This window comes from Oscarella lobularis, chromosome 2, assembly GCF_947507565.1.
Source record: "Oscarella lobularis chromosome 2, ooOscLobu1.1, whole genome shotgun sequence".
Classification (NCBI taxonomy): Eukaryota; Metazoa; Porifera; class Homoscleromorpha; order Homosclerophorida; family Oscarellidae; genus Oscarella; species Oscarella lobularis.
The window spans coordinates 2676938-2695191 of NC_089176.1; the positions used below are offsets into that span (position 1 = coordinate 2676938).

An 18254-nucleotide genomic window follows, 5' to 3' on the forward strand; every position below is an offset into this window, starting at 1 on the left:
GAAACTGGGAAGCGTGCGCTAACATTTTGAAAATCTAATTTTCGTGTACACGTGAGTACACGTGAGTACACGTGCTGTATAAAAATATGTACGTCTCACAGTGAAGTACATCGAAGTTGTCCGGGGTCGGCTATTGTCTTCTTCCGATCCTTTATGCTTGCCAAGAGCTTTTTCCTCGGCCCAAGAGGAATTCGAATTTCCCTGAAGTCATCGTCAGAACAGAGAAGCAGAGCATCCAAATCCATCATTTCCGACGTAAAGGCGGAAACCAGATCATCCAAATCCAGAGCAGTGAGAAAGACGCGCAGCGGATTCGTGACGGACAACGCCGTCTCAACGTCAATGGCAGGTACGCGTCGTTTTTCCCGACTCACCGAAGAACTCCGCCTGCCGCCGTCGACAGATCCACTTTGAGAGCGAATCCGTCTGGTCTCAGGGACGACATTTTCTGCCGGAGGCTCCTCCGAAATTCCGTCAGCCTCGTCATTATCGTCGGACGCCACTTCTTTAGGACTTTCTTCCGCCCTCTCTTCTTCCTCCTCCTCCTCTTCCTCTCCTTCGTCTCCTCCCTCTTCGTTATATTCTCGCGAAGTGTTCGCTCCGAGTCCCCCGCCGTCGTTCGCCTCCTCTTCTCTGGCCGGCTTCAGCACGAAATTCCCCAACGTCATGCGCTGCGGAGCCAAGCCGAGTTCTCCACTCGACGTCGATCGTCGCGGCGGCGCCTGATGCCGATAGCCGGAAACGGTCCCCGCTTTCGGTATACCGACACGAGAAAATATTTGGGTGTCCGACGGCAGCTTGGTCATCGTTTTCGCTCTTTGACCGAACGACTCGCCGCCGCCGCCGCTCGTAGCCTGCGACGACGCGGCGACGAGTCGCGAGAAACTCGTCTTTCGATCTTTTGCGTCCGAGGCGGCGCCACTGCCGGCGGACTTGCGTCTCTGCTTCAGCCGCTTCTCCGCGTCTTTTCGCGCCTTCTCCTGCATCTTCGTCGCCACTCCTTTATTCTCCATCTGCACGTGAACGGAAAGCGAGTCGAGATACTTGAAGCAGTCGGCTCGTCGACGCGACGCGGCGACGGTGGCCGGCGTTTGGCCGCTGTCGTTCAACGCCCAGATGTTGCCGCCTTTTTCGACGACGTGCTTCACGCAATAGACATTGCCCGTGGCGGCAGCCGTGTGCGTCGGCGTATTGCCCTCATTGTCTTTCAAGTTGGGATCGGCCCTGCAAGACCACCATACATTATATGTGTATATGTATTTATCTGCACAAGGTCAGTGCTGAGCTCCCCCTTCCCCCATCTTAGGTATACCTACACCAATTTATCTATGACCACACCTACTGATGGTTTTTTGGTACAGTACTACACGGGTCATATTGCTATTTTTACTGCTTCTTTTACCCTCTTGCAAGCAGTACTTTGACTGCTTCGACGTTCGCGTGCCACGCAGCCCAGTGAAGCGGTGCCATTCCGTCTCGATCTTGCTTGTTTAGCTCGCGCTTGGGACATTTTCGCAGGGCGTCGACGTTGCCGTCTCGCGCGCTGTAGTGAGCCGACGTTTCCGACATCTAATCGGATTGTGGACACTGAACGGAAGAACGGACGAGCTAGACGTCGAAACGGAGACAAAAACAGTGACACGCCTCTTTCCAAAGCGATATCAACTCGCAGTCTCCTATCCCGGCAGGCGGCAGGCTGGCGGCGGTTGACTGCGAGAGCGACGTTTTCTCCGCGTTTCTTCGCCGCTGAGACCATTCTCGATCAGAAGCGAAGGGAGCGGGAGGCGTCACTCCACTCTCGCAGGCGTTTTAGATAGGGCTCCAGTAGAAACTAGGAAAGAGTAGTAGGAAACTGAATAGGAAGAAGAGTACAGAGAGTAAGTCCTCGATTTGTATGTGATGTCGTCTTCTGTCTTTGTTTTGCCCCTCTGGGTCGATGAAAAGAGACGGAACGTTACAACAAGAAATAACAGAAACAGAATTTTCTACAGTATCTACTTTTTGGAATCAATCTGCCCTTTGATAGCTGTTATAATGCACACAAGAGAATCAACAAGTGTTTCCATTTCTTTCTCGCTTGTCACGTTGGGAACGTGAATGAAAATTGTTGGGTTTTTCTTCATGTGCAAGGATGTGTAGTAAACAAAGTCACAAAGGTAACTGCAAAAGCAAAACGGTGAGAACTATCTATTGCCTTACTGAAGACCTACCTTCCAGCGTCGTTCGACACTTTAACTTCCATTTTTATACCAGTTTTTTTGACGTCAGAACAAATTTTTTTCATATCCAAGTCAGATCTTAATCTTGCCTCTCCTCCTGCAGAAATTATTTAAACAAGACGTGCATTTTTTCTTGTACAGTGCACTGAGTGCAGGAAATTTTTACCAGGAACACAGCAAAATTGATCAGGATATCTACCACAAATGTCTGGGTTAGTGTAGCCTTCATTATTTCCAAATTGTTCTAGTGCGATAAAATCGTAGCAGGCTGCAACGCCGATGTGGATGCACAGCTAAAGATACCCATTACATTCCAATACAATTTTATTAATTACGTCAGGCTGAAATTTGTCCCACAACGATTGAACCAACTTTGGAGCAGCAGCATAATCTACAGGTATTTCTTCAATTTTCAGAGTAACATCAGCCACCTTCCTTTCAGCCAAAAGCTACAGGTAGGAACTCAGATTCTCAGGAGAAGTTCTCCTATTCTAATATAGACTACCTTGACTGCTTGCCAACTTGGATTCGTTTTGATGCTTCCAAAAGGGCCAAATCCTACAGTGAAACTCGCACACAGAACGGAGAACTGTGTCTGATGCGCTATACCTGTGCAAAGAACCAACATTCCCTGAGGCTTGATGGAATGATTCTTTAGCGCGCTTGCAGCGGATCTTCTGCAGAGGATCACCTGTACTCTGCTCGAAAGTATGAGCTGTTTTGCTGTTGCTGTCGTTTGGTTTTCAGTTGTATCACTGATGCAAGCTGCTCAATGCGGCAGCAAGAGCGGAGGTCCACAAGACAATCCAGTGGCAGCTTTGTATGGAAACGGCACCTACCCTTGGGCTGACCAGATGGTCAACTGGAGCTGCGTGTACAACGTCAAAGACTACGGCGGTAAATTCGACTCAGCCCAGAAAGCAGCAATGTCAAATGGGGGTGGAGGAGTCGTCTTTTATCCGGCTGGCTCTTACACATTTTCGTCAAATATCATGATTGACAGTCACATCGTTATACGCGGCGAGTCGACCGGTAACGCAATGGCAAAAAAGGGCAAAACTCCTGGTCCCCTGTCGCCCAAGACGGTGTTTCACTGTCCCCACGGTGAACACATAGGAATTTTCAATAATGATCCAAAGGGTATGAATTTTGGCGTTGTCAACGTCGAATTGGACGGTTGTGCAATTATGTTCTGGCCTGCCCTCAAGACAGTGAGCTCGTACAATCTCAAGACGTACTGGTTCGAAGCGACTGACGTCGAAGGCATGGGAAGCAATAAACTCGTTCTAGGTAATAAGATTCACGACGTCACCTATCAGCATCCCGATCCCGACGATAAAAGCAATAAGATCGTGTGGCCGTGGCGTTTTAGCATGGCCCTCGCTTCTTATAGCGATAACAATACGCTGGTTGCTAATAATCTCATATCAAAAGCGGAAAAATCCATGAAAACGACAGTGAATTTTGGCAATAAATCAATGACGGTCACCTATCCGACAGACAATCGATACGGAATCGATGTCAATCAGCTTTTTCTTGGGGGAGTTATTGGAAAATATAGCGGTAAACAGTGTCCACCGGAGCCGGGAAAACTGACGCCGTCGTGCGCGCCCTGGTACTTTCGTCGCGGCCTCGTTATTCGAGACAACTACGTGTACATGAACGGACGCGTCGGCGTGAGCTGGAGCGGAGGCGGAGACGGAAAAACGGTCGGCTCCGGTACGCAGCTCTATAACAATCACGTCGAAGTGGCGGCCGGAACGACGTGCTGGTCGGTCACCGGGAGCCACATCGCAACCGGTCACGACACGAACGAAAATCGCGGTTACAATCAACAGGGATTCTCCAATAATTTGACTATGAATACAGGGCACATTAATCGGCAGAAGGCAGCCGATTCAGGATATATGACTGTGGATGGGGAAGGCATTCTTCATCAGGCGGCAGGCGGTAACGACGGTCTTAGGAATTTGTGGTATAAGAACGATTTATCGGGAGGCAGCACGGGCTACTTGGTTTACTACAAGCTGTTCAACGTCGAAAATAACCAGCTCTTGGTATGATCTAGTGTGCGTACATGCTCTGTTTTATTCGTCTGCGTTTGTAGGAGAATACGGCGGCGAAGGGATTCACTATTGGAGCGGTTGTCGATGCGAATCATCACAACGTCGCGCACAACACGTGCAAAGACAATCATCCGTCCTGCACTGGCATGTAGGTCTTTCACTCTTGCTTTGCTTTCTTCTTCTGCTTGCGTGTTTGTCTCTGCCGGCGGCGTCACGCGCGTTCACGCGAGATCGTGGAGGTTGTTTATGTTTTTATCCGGGAATATCCGCTGCCATGATGCTTCGTGAAAGAAAAAGAAATCGGCGATGGCCTGGCCACCGTTGCTCGTATTTCTGTGGCTCTTCGGCACGAAACCAACAAATGGCTTTGATTTCAGTCCCAATCTGTGTCATTCGTGGCGATTCGACGTCATCGACGGCGAATTTCGCGAATACATGGGCGACGTTTTGATTGGCGTTGCAAACGGGGGCCAGACGTCAGCCAAGGTTGCCGTCTATTTGCATTGCCGCTGGGGAAAGGGTCGCAAGAACGTTCAGAAGTCATCCAAGTCGATTTCTCTCTTGGCAGTGAGTCGATGTTCTAATCTCAATATAGTATTTACTGAGCTCCTGAGGCTGTAGCGTCTACGTACACAAAGGAGAACTTTATGTATTAATTAATTAATTTTATTGATTAATTAAAATATTTAATCAATACGTAAGTGATGTCAAATATCCTTACTTAGGGTGCAAAGATGACGGTCAAATTTCACGTGCGATTGCCGTGGAAAGATCGTTCCAGAAAGGATCGTCCTCATGCCCAGTCGCATCGTTGTTTCTACTTCATGACGGCATACCCCCACCTAAAACGCTCGCCCATGTGCCCGTTCGCTCTCAAGTCGGAATTCGGAGCTTTTCTACAATCGTGCAACGACAGTAAGTCACGAAATCAAAAAGCTCGCGATAGATGCACTACACGCGCACGGGTGGGCCCAGAGATGAGAAAGCCTTTCGTGACCGTCCAGAGAGATGATGAACTCATCAAAATGCATTTCGTCAATCACAAGCACGTATGCAGTAGACTACAGTGATTGGCAGCAAGTCACTATTATTTTCTCATAGGAAAGTATCATTGAGACAAACTTTTCGTGCGTCTCCAATAAAGAGCACGATTTTCACGATATCGTCTGGCTCTTGGCAGACGACGATATTCACTATAACATCGACTTGGAAGTAAAAGTGTGGTAGGTTAGGAAAACGTTGAAATATAATGAAGCAATTGTTCGGGTCCTTGCACAGCAATGTGACGTCTCCAAAGTACCTGCTGGACCACGAATGTGAAATCATTGTCAAGCGTCACTGTTTGGAAAGAGCGGAGGTCGTCGAACACAAGCGTTTCAAAATTCATAACAGTCAGTGGGCGAATGGGTTTGTTTGCTAAAGAGACTTTTTTTGCTTGAAGATCTTAGAATGAAGTGCCTTCATCCAATCATAGACAGGATCACCGTTCTTCTCACGTCTTGGATGAGTATGAGGAGTCTACCTGTGGCGATAGCACTACTAATCATTGTGATTCTGCTGCTTGTCAACATCCTGACATTTGTGATAAAGGTGAGGAATCATTTCACGCCGCGAGGCGAAGTTTCATCGCATCGTTTCTTAGTACTGTGCGATGAAAAGACAAAAACCGGTGTAGGTGAGCGGTATACACTATATACATATATATATATATAAGTATAAAGAGAGAGAAAGCGCGTGTATTTTTATTACTCCCCAATAACGTATAACCACTCTCTTCATCACGAGAAAAAGTAGAGTCTCTCTCGTAAATGAATAGGCATCTACGCGCGAGATGCTTTTGTACGCGTGATATCACTTACTAAACTACGGGGTTCATTTGCTGAGTACAGAGACAAACAAACTCCCACCACACACGCACGCAGAAGCGGAAAAAAACAGCGCAATGATAACGTTTTTCCTTCTGCTCGCGATTGGGATTGCCGCTTCTCCCGTCGCCGCATTCATGCCGAACTACGTCTTCTCCTTTCGTCCGCCGAATCGACCGACTCCGCCCGGCGGCGGTCCCGAGCTTCCCGAGCTTCCCGGCGTCGAAATTGCCGCCGGTTTTCTCCCGAGCGACTTCTACCCGGTCGAAGAAACCGATGGCCCTCTTCACGACGGCTCGTGGACGCACAAGGACATCATTCGACGCGCGTGTCTCAACGTCGTCGCGCGTTTCTACGAGGAAACGACGCCGCGACTCGCTCCGGGCGACGTCACCGGCCTCTCGCGCCTCACGCCGGCGTCGCTACTTCGCGCCGTCTTCGGTCCCGACGCGTCGAGCGCGAAATTTGAACGCGCAATTGAGGAAATCGAAATCGCCGCCGCCCGAATGGATCAGTGGTACGAAGTGAACGCGACGCTCGACGAGGCGGCGAACATCGCTCGCGCTCACTTCGACGACGAGCAATTTCATCTCGGCCAGCGCTACTTGCTTCGCCTGCGTCGGCAAATGTTCGCCGCCGTTCAGAAGGAAGCGCTATCGGCGTCACGCGATCTCGCCGGTCGATTTATGCTCACGCTTCAGGACTTCTACGCGCACTCGAACTACGTCGAACTCGGTCGGACGGAGCCGTTGAAGGAGTTGGGAAAGACGCCCGGTGCGAGTTTCTTGTCGACGGTTGCCGGTAAGACACACCCGCGCGTTTCCTTCTTTAGTTCGGGGTCGTGACCGGGCGTAGGTGCGGACGAGACGGTTTGCACGGATTGCACCCGACCGCTCTACAAGGATGCCTCGTGCAGGAACAATATTGCAACGACGACGAAATTGACGAGCGGCTATTTCTTCTATCCGACCGATATCGTCAATTATGACGGCGGCGTTGGCAAAGGTCGAGTGAAGCCAACAGGAAAATGCAGCTACGGCGACGAAGCTGATCAGTAAAAAAAATCAAACCATTGAATATTTAATTTTCATTTGTTGGCAGATCTGCTCAGCTTTCCGCTATTGGAGGTATCAACAAGAGCACCCGAAATTCTAGAAAATCGCCGCATTTCTATCTCCACGAGACGGCCGCTCAGCTCGCCGTAAAGGCGACCGAGGAGTTTCTCGAGGGCATTCGTGACGTCGTTGGCGACGACACGTTTTTGCGTTTCTTCAGTCTCGGTCGCACGGTCGGCGGCGGATCGCTCTGTTTCGTCATCGACCAGTCGGGCAGCATGCGCGACGACATCGACGCGGCGAAGGAGCGAGCAAAGCAGATCGTTCGAACGACGACGACGCAACCGTTCAACTACGTCCTTGTGCAATTCAACGACTACGATAAGCTTCCAGGTATCTAATTTTCTAAACTCGCTTTGGCGACGTTTATACGATGACGCGTAGAGGAGCCCATATTAGATGTATTGTTTACATAACAGATAAATGTAGTACCTAAAACCACACAGGATAGTATATATTGTACTACGTATATGTGCTTTCTGACTATTATCTCTGTAGCTTTTGGCCCTCCCATTGTCACTCAAGATCCAGACGACTTCATAGCCGAATTGGAGAAACTTTCCGCCGATGGCGGTGGCGACTGTCCGGAGCTCGCAATGAACGGCATGCACTTGGCTTTGACGAACAGCCTTCCCGGCTCGAGTTTGTACGTTTTCACGGACGCCGGCGCTGGCGACTGCTCTAAAACGAACACCATTCTAAGCTTGATCGACAGCAAGAGCACCATAGTGAATTTTTTCTACACGGGACCCAGCACACCCTGTGGTTCGTGCCCCGACGACTTCAACACAATTGCGACTCAATCCGGAGGCCAGCTACTGAGCGTAGACAAAGCTTCGGTCGATAAAGCGACGCAACTCGCCGAGTTGACAGCCGAAGCCTCGCTCGTCGTTCTTCTGTCGGCGGCAACGAGCAATTCGACGGGGATCTATCGTTTCCCCGTCGACTGCACGGTTCGAAAATTAGTCATTTCGCTCAGCGGTCTAAAACCCACGGCGAATATCGTACAACCGGACGGCACCGACTTCACGTCCACCGACGATCTTCTCCTCGATCGATTCCTCCTAATCAACGTCACCGATCCCATGGTGGGACTGTGGACTCTAAACGCTTCCTTCTCCGACGCGCACTCGATCATCGTACGAGCGTCGAGCAGCGTCGGCTTCGACTTCAATTTCGTCACGGTCGCCGGTCGACCCGCTCACCTCGGCGTCTTTCCCATCAACGGACGACCGATCGTCGACACGCTCACCAAAGTCGTTCTCAACGTCGACGGTCTCGATCAGACGAACGACGCAAACGGGTTCATGGTCGATTTGATCAATCGCATGGGAAACGCGATCGAGACCCACGAACCCGAACAGGGATTCGGCTATTCGACGAATCTTCTCGGCTTCGCTTTCGTCGCGCCGTCGACGCCGTTCCGACTTCGTCTTCGCGGCGCGGATCGGTGCGACGGCGACGATTTAGTTCGCGTGTCGCCGACCGAAACAACAGCGCAGACGCTCGCGTTCGCGAGCGCCGATTCGAATCTCGAGAACGTCATCGAACCGGGCGGCTTCACGAACGCGACGTTCGTGCTCCACAACAGCGGTCAAACCGACGACATCATCGTCGCCTACAACGACGAACAGGGCTTTGGTGAAAGCATATCGGTGACTCTATTCGACGAACCGATCACGACGACGAAACGTCGTCGTCGTCGTCGAGGTCTATCCGATATCACGCACACGTTCACGTTAGAAGCGAATCAATCGGCGACGGTAACGATTCGCTACGGCGCGCCGACGTCCGCCGAGTTCGGTCAGTCGAACACGGCGACGTTGACGGCGTCGACGAGCGGCGGCGAGACGTTCAACTACGTGTCGTTTCAAGTCGTCGTTACGCCCGACGAGCAGGACGAAACGCCGCCGACGTGTCGAGTCGTCGAGCGGACGACGTGCGAAGGGGTCGCCGCCGTCGACTGCAACGCGTATCGGCGAATCGTTCGCGCCGAAGTGCGAGACGTCGGCATCGGATTGCAGAATATTCGCGCTCGACAGGGCGGCGTCGAAGTCGATTTTGATTTTGCGAGCGGGACGAATGAGACGGTGAATGTGACGGCGACGTCGTCGTGTTGCTATTTGGCTATTGATTTGGAGTCGTCGGACGTCGTGGGAAATTTGCAGTCAAGCGGCTGTAGCGCCGTCATTCCTCCCGGCGTTGCCAACGATGAAATTGGTAAAGAATCGTGTATGTTTGCTTATATTTGCGATTTTCGGTATTAGCTCTTCTTGGTATTTTAATTCCGGACGGATCGGACGAGATGACGGGAGTCGGCATAGTGCAAATCATCGTCGAAGACTGGAAGACGATTTACTACTCCGTCAATGTCACGACGGACGTCGTTCCGATGACGTTTCGTCTGTCGGAGACGCGAAACAAAGGCGTCGGTGATCCGCTTTTCACTGTATCCGGATTCAATTACGGCAACGTGGTAAGAAAAGAAATCGATATCAAAATCCTTCAATAATCGGTTTATTAGCTCTTTGGTTCTCTGCCGGTCGACGGCAGTTACTTACCAATCATATATGGGAAAACGGCGTACGGCACTGTGCAGTACGATTCCAACGGTATCAGAAAGTCTATAGGTGGTCAAATTCTCTACGTCAATCTTCCCGCGACGCCTCGTAATTCCTCATCAATACAAAACTCGGGGTCGTTCAATTAATTGCGCGTGTCTTTAGACTACGAAGCTCTGCTCACTTGTCGTAGCCGCAGTTGCGCTGTCGGAGGCTACGTTGCTCTGACGCTCGACGGTCCCAACTCGACGTACTATCTCCTCGTCGGCGGCGCGAACGTTTCCACGGCTCACATTATGGATCCGAGTGGGAACGTCGTCGCGCAGATGAACGGAGGGATCACGGGAGTACGTCCTTTCGAGTAGCACAGAATTATTCTATTTATTGACTTCTCTTTAGTCGTCACCCGGAGAGGGAGCCTTTCAGTTGTCTATCAATCAACGCAATCAGCTCCTGGAAGGCGAGCTGACTGTCACCGTCAGCACTAGCGACGGCAACAATTTGACGGGCCGGCTAAGAGCGCCGTGGATGCCCACTCCTGCACCGACAAAGCCAAGCAGTTCGGTGACTGCCCAGGTTAGTGCGTTCACGTTCATTGTCTGCGTCGTCTCTCTTCTGTTTCTCTACTAACGTCATGGACCCCTCCATTGTGCTCGGGCATGTTTTCCTTAGTATTCTAGAAAGTCGTTTCTGTTTCTATCCTACTCTCAAATACATGTCCGTGTTAGAAAGTAACTCCTGGAAAGGTGTGCGAGTCAACTACCGGTAAGTAGCATACATGCATTTATCGTATAACTCGCCGCTTATAGAATGTCTTAATATTAAGAGAGACCTGTTCGTTGACACTGCTCGAGAAACGAATATACCCGTTCGGTTCCGATGCATGTATTGGCAAGATGTTCGATGTAGTTTCCCAGCAGGAGAATCCGAATTGATCTGCACAGAAACGATAGGTCAGGCACTCCCTCACGGAGAACTAACTCCTCACGTATCGGCAATCTTGGAAAAGAGCGGAATAATTTCTCGAAGACCCCTATCAGCAGCGCCAGAGAATTTCTGTGCCTATGGAGAAAATCCATCCACCTTTAACATCTTATTGTATGTCATTACGTGCTCGTTCCAGTTGACACTGGAGCATATGTCGCTCATTTCTTCTCTAGCCAGACTGCTGACAGCCAAGTCGGCGTCTTTAGGATTAAAACCGTGCAGTGGGTAATATCTCTAACGAAATTTAATCAAAATAGAGTTCCTTTTCTTCGGGCTACCGTACGGTAAGGAACAGATTTTCTACTAGTTCGTCAGAGACCAATTCTAGTCGTTGAGCCAACTGAGAAAAAAGAGAATCAAAATAATTACTAGCTGTTAGCTCTCAAATGACCATGTGAATATACAGCCTCGTCATCAATGCTCGCTTGGAAAGTTCCCAGTCTAGCTCTAATGGAATAGGCTTTCGATATCTAAAAAATAATTGACCTAATTAGACGAGGGAGAAGCGTGCAGAGATGATCACAGACATCTCGTCCATGAGCAGATACTCTGGAGCGTCGTTCCACACGTTAACGGAGACGCTGCTCTTTAGAGTCTCGACGCGATGATACCAAAACGGAGGAAGAACCAGCATGTCTCCGGAACGAAGTACGACGTCGATTCCTTTGACATCACTATATATAAAGTTAAGATAGAAAATCGCACGTAGCAAGGCCGTCTAGTACCGGAGCTTAGCATAACCTTCTTCCCGGTATTGTATGTAATTAATTACCTGCTTGATTTGGGAAACTTTGTTTTGTCTATATCTGTCAGATTGCGTATTTGACTGTGACCGTAGTGCTGAAATGCACCGCTTAATGTATCATACTGTGCGCGCGCGGAGAATTTTCTTACGGGGTGTAAGCACGGATATAAGTACATTTCGGTTGACGGCGGAAACAGTGTGAACCGTTTCTCGCCCTCGATTTGTACAAAGAAATTGTACGTAGCGTCATAGTGAGTATACGTGGTGATTCCCTGGCGTCCAATCCACAAATTGATCTATAGAGTCAGTGGACTTGTATTGAGCAAGATTCATCAATGGAACAGACCTGTACTCCATAGTCATTCAATACAAGATCTTTAATAGGCTGGACATCACTGAGAAACTGAGGTCTATAAAAAGTGTCATTAGACTGGTTTACGTGTGTATCTCAACAATGGCAACTTTAGCTGTCCAATATTTTGACTGAAGTAGAGATACGTGTCCTTTCTCTCTTTCTACATTCAGTCATAGATAAAAGAAAGCACTTCAGGCTAATAATCCTACCTCTCCTTTTCCGCTAAAAACACTTGGAACTGACACATTGACTTTCCTGTTAAAATCTGACCACTTTCCCTTTACAAACGGCTCTAGCGGCTTATTATCGTGAAACGTTATAAAAACAGGATCTCCTAATTGCCTGTAGCCAGACGTAGCACAGAGCACACAGGCTACTTGTAGTGTGTATGTAACCAACCTGTAAGCAGACACGTTGCCGAGATGTTCGTGCAAGTTCTGAGCTGTCCAAGTTGAAGCCTTCCATCTAAAAATTCATTCTTACACCGGATTGTTAACTAAAAGAATGCAACTACTTGTCTGCAATGGTAGAAGTCAGTAGAGTCGGCCGTCGCAGCTCGGCGACTTTCCTATGAGTGCGCATGAGTAAGTTTTACTGTTAAAATTGACTTTGCCTGTAAGAGAAGCCTGCTACTGAAGCGTCTAGTCGAATTACGTCTAGCAGAGAATGAACACTGAAGGCCAGATGAAGAAACAAACATCATCTAACCTTTCGTTTGACTGCCCAGTTTGTAAAATGCATAATAGACAGCAAAACTGAGTAGAATACCATTCAAACTCCACGCAAAGAGCTTGCGAGTAGCAGTTGTTGACAAATACATCCGGGAATTATTTTCGAGGCGAAGAGTCACGGATGTCAAAACCTGGTCCGGCCGGTCCGGCCAACCTGGTCGTCGTGGGCCACAGCGACCGACTGCGCAGCAAGATTCCATCTCAGAGCAACACCCAAATGAATTGTTTCGTTTCCAGGCCACGCGTAGGGGGCAAAGTCGTGCATTCTGTGGCAATGATGTGAGTTCCGGGCGTCGATTCTCGCCTTATACGCATGCTTCTCCGAACAATGGATCAAGGTCGAGACAAAACGTCGCCCTCCAGAACGAAATCGACGTATCCCTGGAAAGCAATGGCTTTCCTAATGGTTACATCTGCAACGCTGAGGTACGTCAGCAGTTCGTTTGATCGAAGCGAAGAGGCGCCGTTTTTCTTCACCTATAGCTACGGATCGGCGGGCCTCATGGCTGTCTTGGAGCTCTACTTCGCGACTTTTCTCTTCAAAGCGACGCTGCGAGGGAGAATGAGAAGCAAGCGCATCGATCGTCTGAGCACGACGTGTTTCAACGTTTACGTCGCTCTGCAGCAGATATCGGCGCTCATTGCCGGCTTCCTCGCCGATCTCTTTCTAGGCAAGTCCCTTTTCGCAGTAATCTCGTTAGCGCGACTAATTGATTACGTTGGCTTGAGTTCCGCTTATCTCATCGTTCGAGCGTTCTGTTGTTCTTCGAGCTGACGAATCGAACTGCGCTGAGCTGCAGCATCATGTGTTGTGACTGGTTGTGTTTTTTTTTTATGTGCAGGAAACTACAAGACTCAAGTGCTCTCTTGCCTCTTCAGTAGTGCGGGGGGTGGGCTGCTCCTCTACGCCACTTGGCAGATACTTCCCTTCGTTGGAGGAATTCATTTGGGCTCTTCAACGGCGGCACCAACTGTGGCTGCTAATTTTTCGAATAGCACAACAATGCATCTAGATCTTGATCTCGGTCTTGCCTCGGTTGCTTTACTTGTACGTTCACCCCCCAAGTTGAGTAAACTAAGCGTTTTGATCGAGTTTAGCTTTTAGCTATTGGGAGTGGGTTATCCACTGTGCAGAGCGTTTTTATTGGAAATCAGTTTACCGATGACCAGGTAGCTTATTATATGTAACTATATTCTTTTTTGCTCACGATCATTTATTGTTTTTAAGGAAAACGAGAAGAAGCGTGCTTTTGGCTGGTACTATCTATTTCAGAACGTGGGTTCTCTTTTCTCTGAGTCGGGAGCGCCGATTTTACGACAGACCTTTGGCTTTTTCATTTGCTTTGCTACCATATCAGGTACACAGAGAACCATCTTCGCTTACCAATACTTGTACGTTTGAAATTTTGAAGGAAACGTAGTGGCTTCTGCTCTTTCTTTTCTCGCGGGTAGTTTCTGGTACAGAAACATTCCTCCCGTATACGGATGCTGCAAGTGTAAAAAAGTAATTTGTCTTTTATTATGCGTGCTTCTGAGACACTGACAGTCTTTCTTAATACTACAGAAGCAGGATGACGACAATGAAAAAGTAACTCTGCTTACTGAAAAGCACACTGTTCAAAGAAAGAATACAATTGGAATGCAATTGAAGACGAAATTAAAAGATTACAAAGGAGTTGCAACCGTCTTTCTGCCTCTCATCATCTATTGGGCACTCTTCTTTCAGCAAAACTCTGTTTGGGTTTTGCAGGGCCAGAGAATGAATTGCTACTTCGGCGATCTTCACATACCTCCAGGTAAGTCAATAGAGAAACGTCATCTTTCCTAAATCTTGGCTTAACTGCTTTTCCTAGACTTGATGCCTGGTTTCAGCGACCTCTTAGTTGTCCTCTTTATTCCGATGATGGAATACATCGTCTATCCTCACGTTGAAAAAGCGATGAACGTGAAAATTCGTTCTCTCCACAAGGTCACGCATCCGAAAAAATTAGTCGTTTTATTCCACTGAAATTTGTGCCGCTTTCACAGATTTTTGCCGGTATGATGATTGCGGTAATCAGCTTCATCCTGGCCGGGCTTCTCGAACTCTACCTCAAAGTTCCTATCGTCGATTGCCGAGGCGACGTGAATCTTGCGTGGCAGGTGCCCCAATACATTGCCTTGTCGATTGCCGAAGTTCTCGTCTCCGTCACCGGACTCGAATTCGCTTATTCGCAAGCTCCGGACAATTCGAAGAATTTCGCCACCGCTCTCTGGTTTCTCTCGCAAGCGTTGGGCACCGCTGTGATGGCTGGACTGGCCGAAATTCCGTTTCCGCGCAAGGCCGAGTTCTTCATCTACTCAGGGCTCATGACGTCGGTCATAGTCGTCTCGTTTTTCCTGAACAGAAATTTCAAATACCGAAATTAGTAGCGCCGTAACTTACTTACTAAGGGATGCTTCCTTTATGTACTAGTGCTACTCGATATGGTACACATTGTTGACTCACGCGTAAAAGTTGCGTGGATCAACGAATTTGAAAATTGCATGTGCATAACAGGAATTTCAGTTAGTGTTTAGCCTTCCTCTTGCAGGATCTAGTTTCAAACCTGGCGGACTGGTCCAAACGATGAGAGTTCCGGTTCATTATGCCATCAATAGCCAAAGTATATATAGATTACCGGTATTTGATTATTGACCAAAATTTCCCTGGGGGCCCCCAGTAACCCAGTTTACAGTACACAGTCCTCCACAGTCTCGAACCCATTGACCTGATGGTGCGCAATCAGTTACTATGGCAAGGTGTTTTCCTTGGAAGACTCTCGTGTAAATGTCGAAGATGTCGTTGAAGGAAATTGTATTGCTGTCTGGTAAACACCAATCGCCTGTTGGCGATTGTCCCGCAGCAAAGTAATTGATCGTCGCATCTTAATTCAAAGCAAACTCAATCGATGAATTGTCTACTAACACTATTGACGTCACCTTTGTTCTCCGATTTGGCTCTAAGTAGAAAACTGCGAATAAAACGAAGCACACTGCACCGGGTCGTCGATTTAGTTCCAGAACCTCAATTTCGCTGCATTCAACTCGTTTTAGCCAATAGATTATCTGTTCTCTCTCGCTGGAAATCTTTGTTTGCACCGATGGCGGCAAGCGAGGAATAAAGGTAGGATTGCAGCCGTCAACGATCGCGCCATTCCCGTCGATAACTAAGACTGATTCCAAGCGAGACATCCGGAGGATACGCCCTTAGCTGAACTGTCCCCGTATAAATACACCACCTCTTTGTTATTTAGTCATTTCGATAACGGAAATTCCTATTTAGAAAAAACGAAACGGCTATGACCAATGCCATGAGCCCTGAATAGACAAAAAACTCCGCCTTGCGTGCAAGCGGAATTTCAGCGAGTCCAGCCATCGCTGCCGTTCCCAACGCCTGCGAGAGAAACCCGAGGGCAGTAGCAAAGTTCTTTGAATTGTTCGGAGCTTGCGAATAGGCAAACTCAAGTACGGTCACAGAGACGAGAACTTCGGCAAATGATATGGCAATGTACTGGGGCACTTGCCACGCTAGATTCACATTGCCCCGGCAATCAACAACTGGAACTTCGATGTATAGCTCAAGAAGTCCGGCGAGAATGAAGCTAATTGCAGCAGCCGTCATTCCGGCAAAAATCTATATATCCAGTAAATAATATGTTTTGTAATTGTGTAGAGGTTCTCTTACTTTGTGGAGAGGACGAATCTTGACGTTCATCGTTTTTTCAATGTGAGGATAAACGACGTACTCCATCAGTGGAATAAAGATCACAACGAGAACGTCGTTGAAACTTGGCATCAGGTCTGAATAGAAAAGCAATTAATTACGATTAACCATTTAATTAATTAAACCTTACCTGGAGGCACGTGAAGATCACCAAAATAGCAATTCATCCTTTGCCCCTGCAGAACCCAGACCGAGTTTTGTTGAAAGAAAAGAGCCCAATACACGATAAGAGGTGAAAAGACGGCTATGATTCCCTTGAGTTCTTTTACTTTCGCCAGTAGTCGTTTGCCAAACGTTGGTGGTCGATGCTGTTGAACAGACTGTCCTTCGGTGAGCAGATTCGCCGTCTCTTCGGCATTTGGAATCTGCAAGACGTTCACCATGGACCAATGACGTCTAATGCAAGCAAATAAAATTACCCTTTTTTTGCAGTTGCACCCATATACAGGAGGCACTTTTCTGTAGCAGAAGCTTCCACTCAAGAACGACAAGGTAGAAGCCACAACGGTTCCTTCAATGTCGTAACGTAGAAAAGTAAGAAAAGTGGAGGGCGAGCGTCCCTTACCTACTATAGAGGCAAAACAAATGAAAAATCCAAACGTCTGGCGCAAAATTGGCGCTCCTGATTCCGAGAATAGGGACCCTATGTTCTGGAATAGATAATACCAGCCAAAACCGCGGGCTTTCTCCTTCTCCTTATTAATTAAATAATCAAATAACTAGTTTTTGCAAACGAAAATTTGAACTAAAACCTGCTCTTCCGTAAACTGATCCCCAACAAATACACTCTGAACTGTCGATAAGCCTATCCCAATGTTTAGAAGCTAACAAGAATATCGATGTCCAACGTACTCAAGAATACGTATTTACACCATTACCAATAGGGCGAGTGAGGCAAGACCGAGATCGAGGTGGAGATGAGTTGATGTCGTATTGGATCCATTGGCCTTCACTGCTATTGACAGATCGTAGTGGCTTACGCCACTAGGAAGTATTTGCCACGTTGTGAACAGAAGAACTGCCCCGCCCAGAGTACTAAAGAGACAAGACAGCACCTGCGTCTTGTAGTTGCCTTTATCAAATAATTGTTCATTTTATTATGCTAACGAGGACGAAGCCACCTAAGAGGAGATCTGCTAGAAAGCCTGCGACGAGTGCCGATATTTGCTGCAGAGCAACGATGACGTTGAAGCAGGTCGTGCTCAAACGATTGATCTTTTGCTTTCCTAATGTGCCTCCCAGTGTAAAATTGAACAAGAACTTTGAGAAATAGAGCTCCAAAACGGCTTGTAGGCCAGACGACGCATAGCTGCATAGGAGAACTCACTTTCTATCGCGAAGAACGAGCCGACGTATACTTTAGAGTTGCCGTCGTAGTCATGAGGAAAGCCATCGCTTTCCATGGGTACTTTGCGGAGTCTCCGCCTTCCATTGGTTACGCCGCGCGCGTTAGCGCAGATTCTACGAGTCTGTCACGAGGGGCTATAGAGGGGCTAGGGACCGAGACATGTGATTCTGCGCAGTAGACGCACGTGACGTAAACCCCACTTGTCTCTCGTTCTCTGTACAGAAGCAAGTGTGGAAGCTCGCATATGATGAAAAAAATCCCAATAATAGTTGTTAGAAACCCGTTTCTACTTTTTCAGGGATTCGTGTTTGCAATTACCGTCGCCGTTTCAAAGCGACGACTATTATCGTTTCGACGATAACCAGAAAGCGCTCGAAAATGTTTCTGGCACATTCTAGGGTATCATTTACCTACATATACAAGGTTTCGGTTGAATTTCAGCATTTGAAGGAGGCTATAGACAAAGAAGAACAGTCTCTTTTTCATGTAATATGCTGAGAAACCTTTGTATGTAGGT

At 48.2% G+C, this 18254-nt stretch overlaps 9 protein-coding genes and 1 long non-coding RNA gene across 13 annotated transcripts in view; 5 read left to right on the forward strand and 5 right to left on the reverse strand.

The window, feature by feature from the left end:
• Nucleotides 1–33: 33 nt before the first annotated feature.
• Nucleotides 34–1654, reverse strand: LOC136200082 (ankyrin repeat and SAM domain-containing protein 4B-like). The gene is made up of 2 exons (XM_065990407.1): nt 1403–1654; nt 34–1224 (listed from the first exon to the last, which is right to left on the reverse strand). Exons 1-2 carry the CDS (start codon nt 1567–1569, stop codon nt 96–98), a joined length of 1296 nt encoding a protein of 431 aa, XP_065846479.1. The 5' UTR covers nt 1570–1654; the 3' UTR covers nt 34–95.
• Nucleotides 1655–1929: 275 nt separating this feature from the next.
• LOC136200233 (pyroglutamyl-peptidase 1-like) lies at nt 1930–2869 on the reverse strand. Its single transcript, XM_065990586.1, has 6 exons — nt 2829–2869; nt 2725–2777; nt 2555–2668; nt 2386–2512; nt 2211–2316; nt 1930–2160 (listed from the first exon to the last, which is right to left on the reverse strand). Exons 1-6 carry the CDS (start codon nt 2845–2847, stop codon nt 1995–1997), a joined length of 585 nt encoding a protein of 194 aa, XP_065846658.1. The 5' UTR covers nt 2848–2869; the 3' UTR covers nt 1930–1994.
• Nucleotides 2870–2937: 68 nt separating this feature from the next.
• On the forward strand, nt 2938–4488 carry LOC136200173 (uncharacterized). The gene is made up of 2 exons (XM_065990521.1): nt 2938–4276; nt 4327–4488. Exons 1-2 carry the CDS (start codon nt 2978–2980, stop codon nt 4435–4437), a joined length of 1410 nt encoding a protein of 469 aa, XP_065846593.1. The 5' UTR covers nt 2938–2977; the 3' UTR covers nt 4438–4488.
• A 63-nt stretch (nt 4489–4551) lies between these two features.
• Nucleotides 4552–6070, forward strand: LOC136200174 (uncharacterized). Its single transcript, XM_065990522.1, has 7 exons — nt 4552–4852; nt 5011–5200; nt 5261–5334; nt 5387–5508; nt 5564–5676; nt 5727–5875; nt 5928–6070. Exons 1-7 carry the CDS (start codon nt 4592–4594, stop codon nt 5958–5960), a joined length of 942 nt encoding a protein of 313 aa, XP_065846594.1. The 5' UTR covers nt 4552–4591; the 3' UTR covers nt 5961–6070.
• A 98-nt stretch (nt 6071–6168) lies between these two features.
• Nucleotides 6169–10563, forward strand: LOC136200167 (von Willebrand factor A domain-containing protein 7-like). Its single transcript, XM_065990511.1, has 8 exons — nt 6169–6951; nt 7006–7204; nt 7252–7598; nt 7764–9485; nt 9533–9741; nt 9790–9934; nt 9992–10173; nt 10226–10563. Exons 1-8 carry the CDS (start codon nt 6228–6230, stop codon nt 10454–10456), a joined length of 3759 nt encoding a protein of 1252 aa, XP_065846583.1. The 5' UTR covers nt 6169–6227; the 3' UTR covers nt 10457–10563.
• Nucleotides 9844–13290, reverse strand: LOC136200172 (jmjC domain-containing protein E-like). Its single transcript, XM_065990519.1, has 15 exons — nt 12622–13290; nt 12527–12569; nt 12428–12481; nt 12313–12378; nt 12123–12255; nt 12021–12073; nt 11905–11968; nt 11708–11854; nt 11586–11653; nt 11341–11487; nt 11205–11283; nt 11097–11153; nt 10937–11047; nt 10815–10888; nt 9844–10762 (listed from the first exon to the last, which is right to left on the reverse strand). The coding sequence occupies exons 1-15, from the start codon at nt 12842–12844 to the stop codon at nt 10648–10650; spliced, it is 1434 nt and encodes a 477-aa protein (XP_065846591.1). The 5' UTR covers nt 12845–13290; the 3' UTR covers nt 9844–10647.
• On the forward strand, nt 12768–15158 carry LOC136200177 (solute carrier family 15 member 2-like). The gene is made up of 9 exons (XM_065990525.1): nt 12768–13070; nt 13128–13315; nt 13487–13692; nt 13743–13814; nt 13873–14002; nt 14057–14148; nt 14209–14440; nt 14498–14613; nt 14673–15158. The coding sequence occupies exons 1-9, from the start codon at nt 12958–12960 to the stop codon at nt 15051–15053; spliced, it is 1530 nt and encodes a 509-aa protein (XP_065846597.1). The 5' UTR covers nt 12768–12957; the 3' UTR covers nt 15054–15158.
• Nucleotides 14211–18254, reverse strand: part of LOC136200168 (caskin-2-like) — a 100729-nt gene continuing 96685 nt past the window's right edge. Inside the window, exons 25-27 of one of the 3 annotated variants that reach the window (XR_010673305.1) lie at nt 15305–15532; nt 15074–15240; nt 14211–15023 (exon numbers count right to left, since the gene is read on the reverse strand). The gene's annotated coding sequence lies outside the window, so the exon portion shown is untranslated. Of the gene's footprint in view, nt 15024–15069; nt 15533–18254 lie in introns of all 3 variants that reach the window. The other 2 variants (XR_010673304.1, XR_010673306.1) reach the window with 2 other exon arrangements.
• On the forward strand, nt 15775–16875 carry LOC136200178 (uncharacterized). Of its 2 annotated transcripts, XR_010673308.1 has the most exons (6): nt 15775–15889; nt 15949–16130; nt 16198–16310; nt 16362–16464; nt 16526–16621; nt 16671–16875. It is a non-coding gene; the product is annotated as an uncharacterized lncRNA (long non-coding RNA). The 2 variants fall into 2 exon arrangements; XR_010673307.1 differs by having other exon boundaries at nt 16198–16464.
• On the reverse strand, nt 15902–17837 carry LOC136200171 (solute carrier family 15 member 2-like). Its single transcript, XM_065990518.1, has 9 exons — nt 17748–17837; nt 17511–17698; nt 17268–17461; nt 17142–17213; nt 16955–17084; nt 16809–16900; nt 16520–16754; nt 16351–16466; nt 15902–16299 (listed from the first exon to the last, which is right to left on the reverse strand). Exons 1-9 carry the CDS (start codon nt 17819–17821, stop codon nt 15916–15918), a joined length of 1485 nt encoding a protein of 494 aa, XP_065846590.1. The 5' UTR covers nt 17822–17837; the 3' UTR covers nt 15902–15915.

Excerpts from the sequence above, each read along its gene's own strand:
- LOC136200082 (XM_065990407.1), bottom strand. The coding sequence starts at position 1,569 with ATGTCGGAAACGTCGGCTCACTACAGCGCGCGAGACGGCAACGTCGAC. Across the intron at positions 1,225-1,402 it reads AAAGTACTGCTTGCAAGAGG|GGCCGATCCCAACTTGAAAG; the intron begins GTAAAAGAAGCA and ends GTGGTCTTGCAG.
- LOC136200167 (XM_065990511.1), top strand. The coding sequence starts at position 6,228 with ATGATAACGTTTTTCCTTCTGCTCGCGATTGGGATTGCCGCTTCTCCC. Across the intron at positions 7,205-7,251 it reads TACGGCGACGAAGCTGATCA|ATCTGCTCAGCTTTCCGCTA; the intron begins GTAAAAAAAATC and ends ATTTGTTGGCAG. Across the intron at positions 7,599-7,763 it reads CGACTACGATAAGCTTCCAG|CTTTTGGCCCTCCCATTGTC; the intron begins GTATCTAATTTT and ends TTATCTCTGTAG.
- LOC136200173 (XM_065990521.1), top strand. The coding sequence starts at position 2,978 with ATGCAAGCTGCTCAATGCGGCAGCAAGAGCGGAGGTCCACAAGACAAT. Across the intron at positions 4,277-4,326 it reads TCGAAAATAACCAGCTCTTG|GAGAATACGGCGGCGAAGGG; the intron begins GTATGATCTAGT and ends CTGCGTTTGTAG.
- LOC136200177 (XM_065990525.1), top strand. The coding sequence starts at position 12,958 with ATGCTTCTCCGAACAATGGATCAAGGTCGAGACAAAACGTCGCCCTCC. Across the intron at positions 13,071-13,127 it reads GTTACATCTGCAACGCTGAG|CTACGGATCGGCGGGCCTCA; the intron begins GTACGTCAGCAG and ends CTTCACCTATAG. Across the intron at positions 13,693-13,742 it reads TTGCCTCGGTTGCTTTACTT|CTTTTAGCTATTGGGAGTGG; the intron begins GTACGTTCACCC and ends GATCGAGTTTAG.
- LOC136200171 (XM_065990518.1), bottom strand. The coding sequence starts at position 17,821 with ATGGAAGGCGGAGACTCCGCAAAGTACCCATGGAAAGCGATGGCTTTC. Across the intron at positions 16,755-16,808 it reads GGTGCAACTGCAAAAAAAGG|ATTCCAAATGCCGAAGAGAC; the intron begins GTAATTTTATTT and ends AACGTCTTGCAG. Across the intron at positions 16,300-16,350 it reads AGATTCGTCCTCTCCACAAA|ATTTTTGCCGGAATGACGGC; the intron begins GTAAGAGAACCT and ends CTGGATATATAG.
- LOC136200174 (XM_065990522.1), top strand. The coding sequence starts at position 4,592 with ATGGCCTGGCCACCGTTGCTCGTATTTCTGTGGCTCTTCGGCACGAAA. Across the intron at positions 5,509-5,563 it reads GACTTGGAAGTAAAAGTGTG|CAATGTGACGTCTCCAAAGT; the intron begins GTAGGTTAGGAA and ends GTCCTTGCACAG. Across the intron at positions 5,876-5,927 it reads TCCTGACATTTGTGATAAAG|TACTGTGCGATGAAAAGACA; the intron begins GTGAGGAATCAT and ends ATCGTTTCTTAG.
- LOC136200233 (XM_065990586.1), bottom strand. Across the intron at positions 2,513-2,554 it reads GGGACAAATTTCAGCCTGAC|CTGTGCATCCACATCGGCGT; the intron begins GTAATTAATAAA and ends GGGTATCTTTAG. Across the intron at positions 2,317-2,385 it reads TCAATTTTGCTGTGTTCCTG|GAGGAGAGGCAAGATTAAGA; the intron begins GTAAAAATTTCC and ends TAATTTCTGCAG.
- LOC136200172 (XM_065990519.1), bottom strand. The coding sequence starts at position 12,844 with ATGGAATCTTGCTGCGCAGTCGGTCGCTGTGGCCCACGACGACCAGGT. Across the intron at positions 12,570-12,621 it reads ACTGGGCAGTCAAACGAAAG|ACGTAATTCGACTAGACGCT; the intron begins GTTAGATGATGT and ends ATTCTCTGCTAG. Across the intron at positions 11,048-11,096 it reads TAGAAAATCTGTTCCTTACC|AGATATTACCCACTGCACGG; the intron begins GTACGGTAGCCC and ends AAATTTCGTTAG.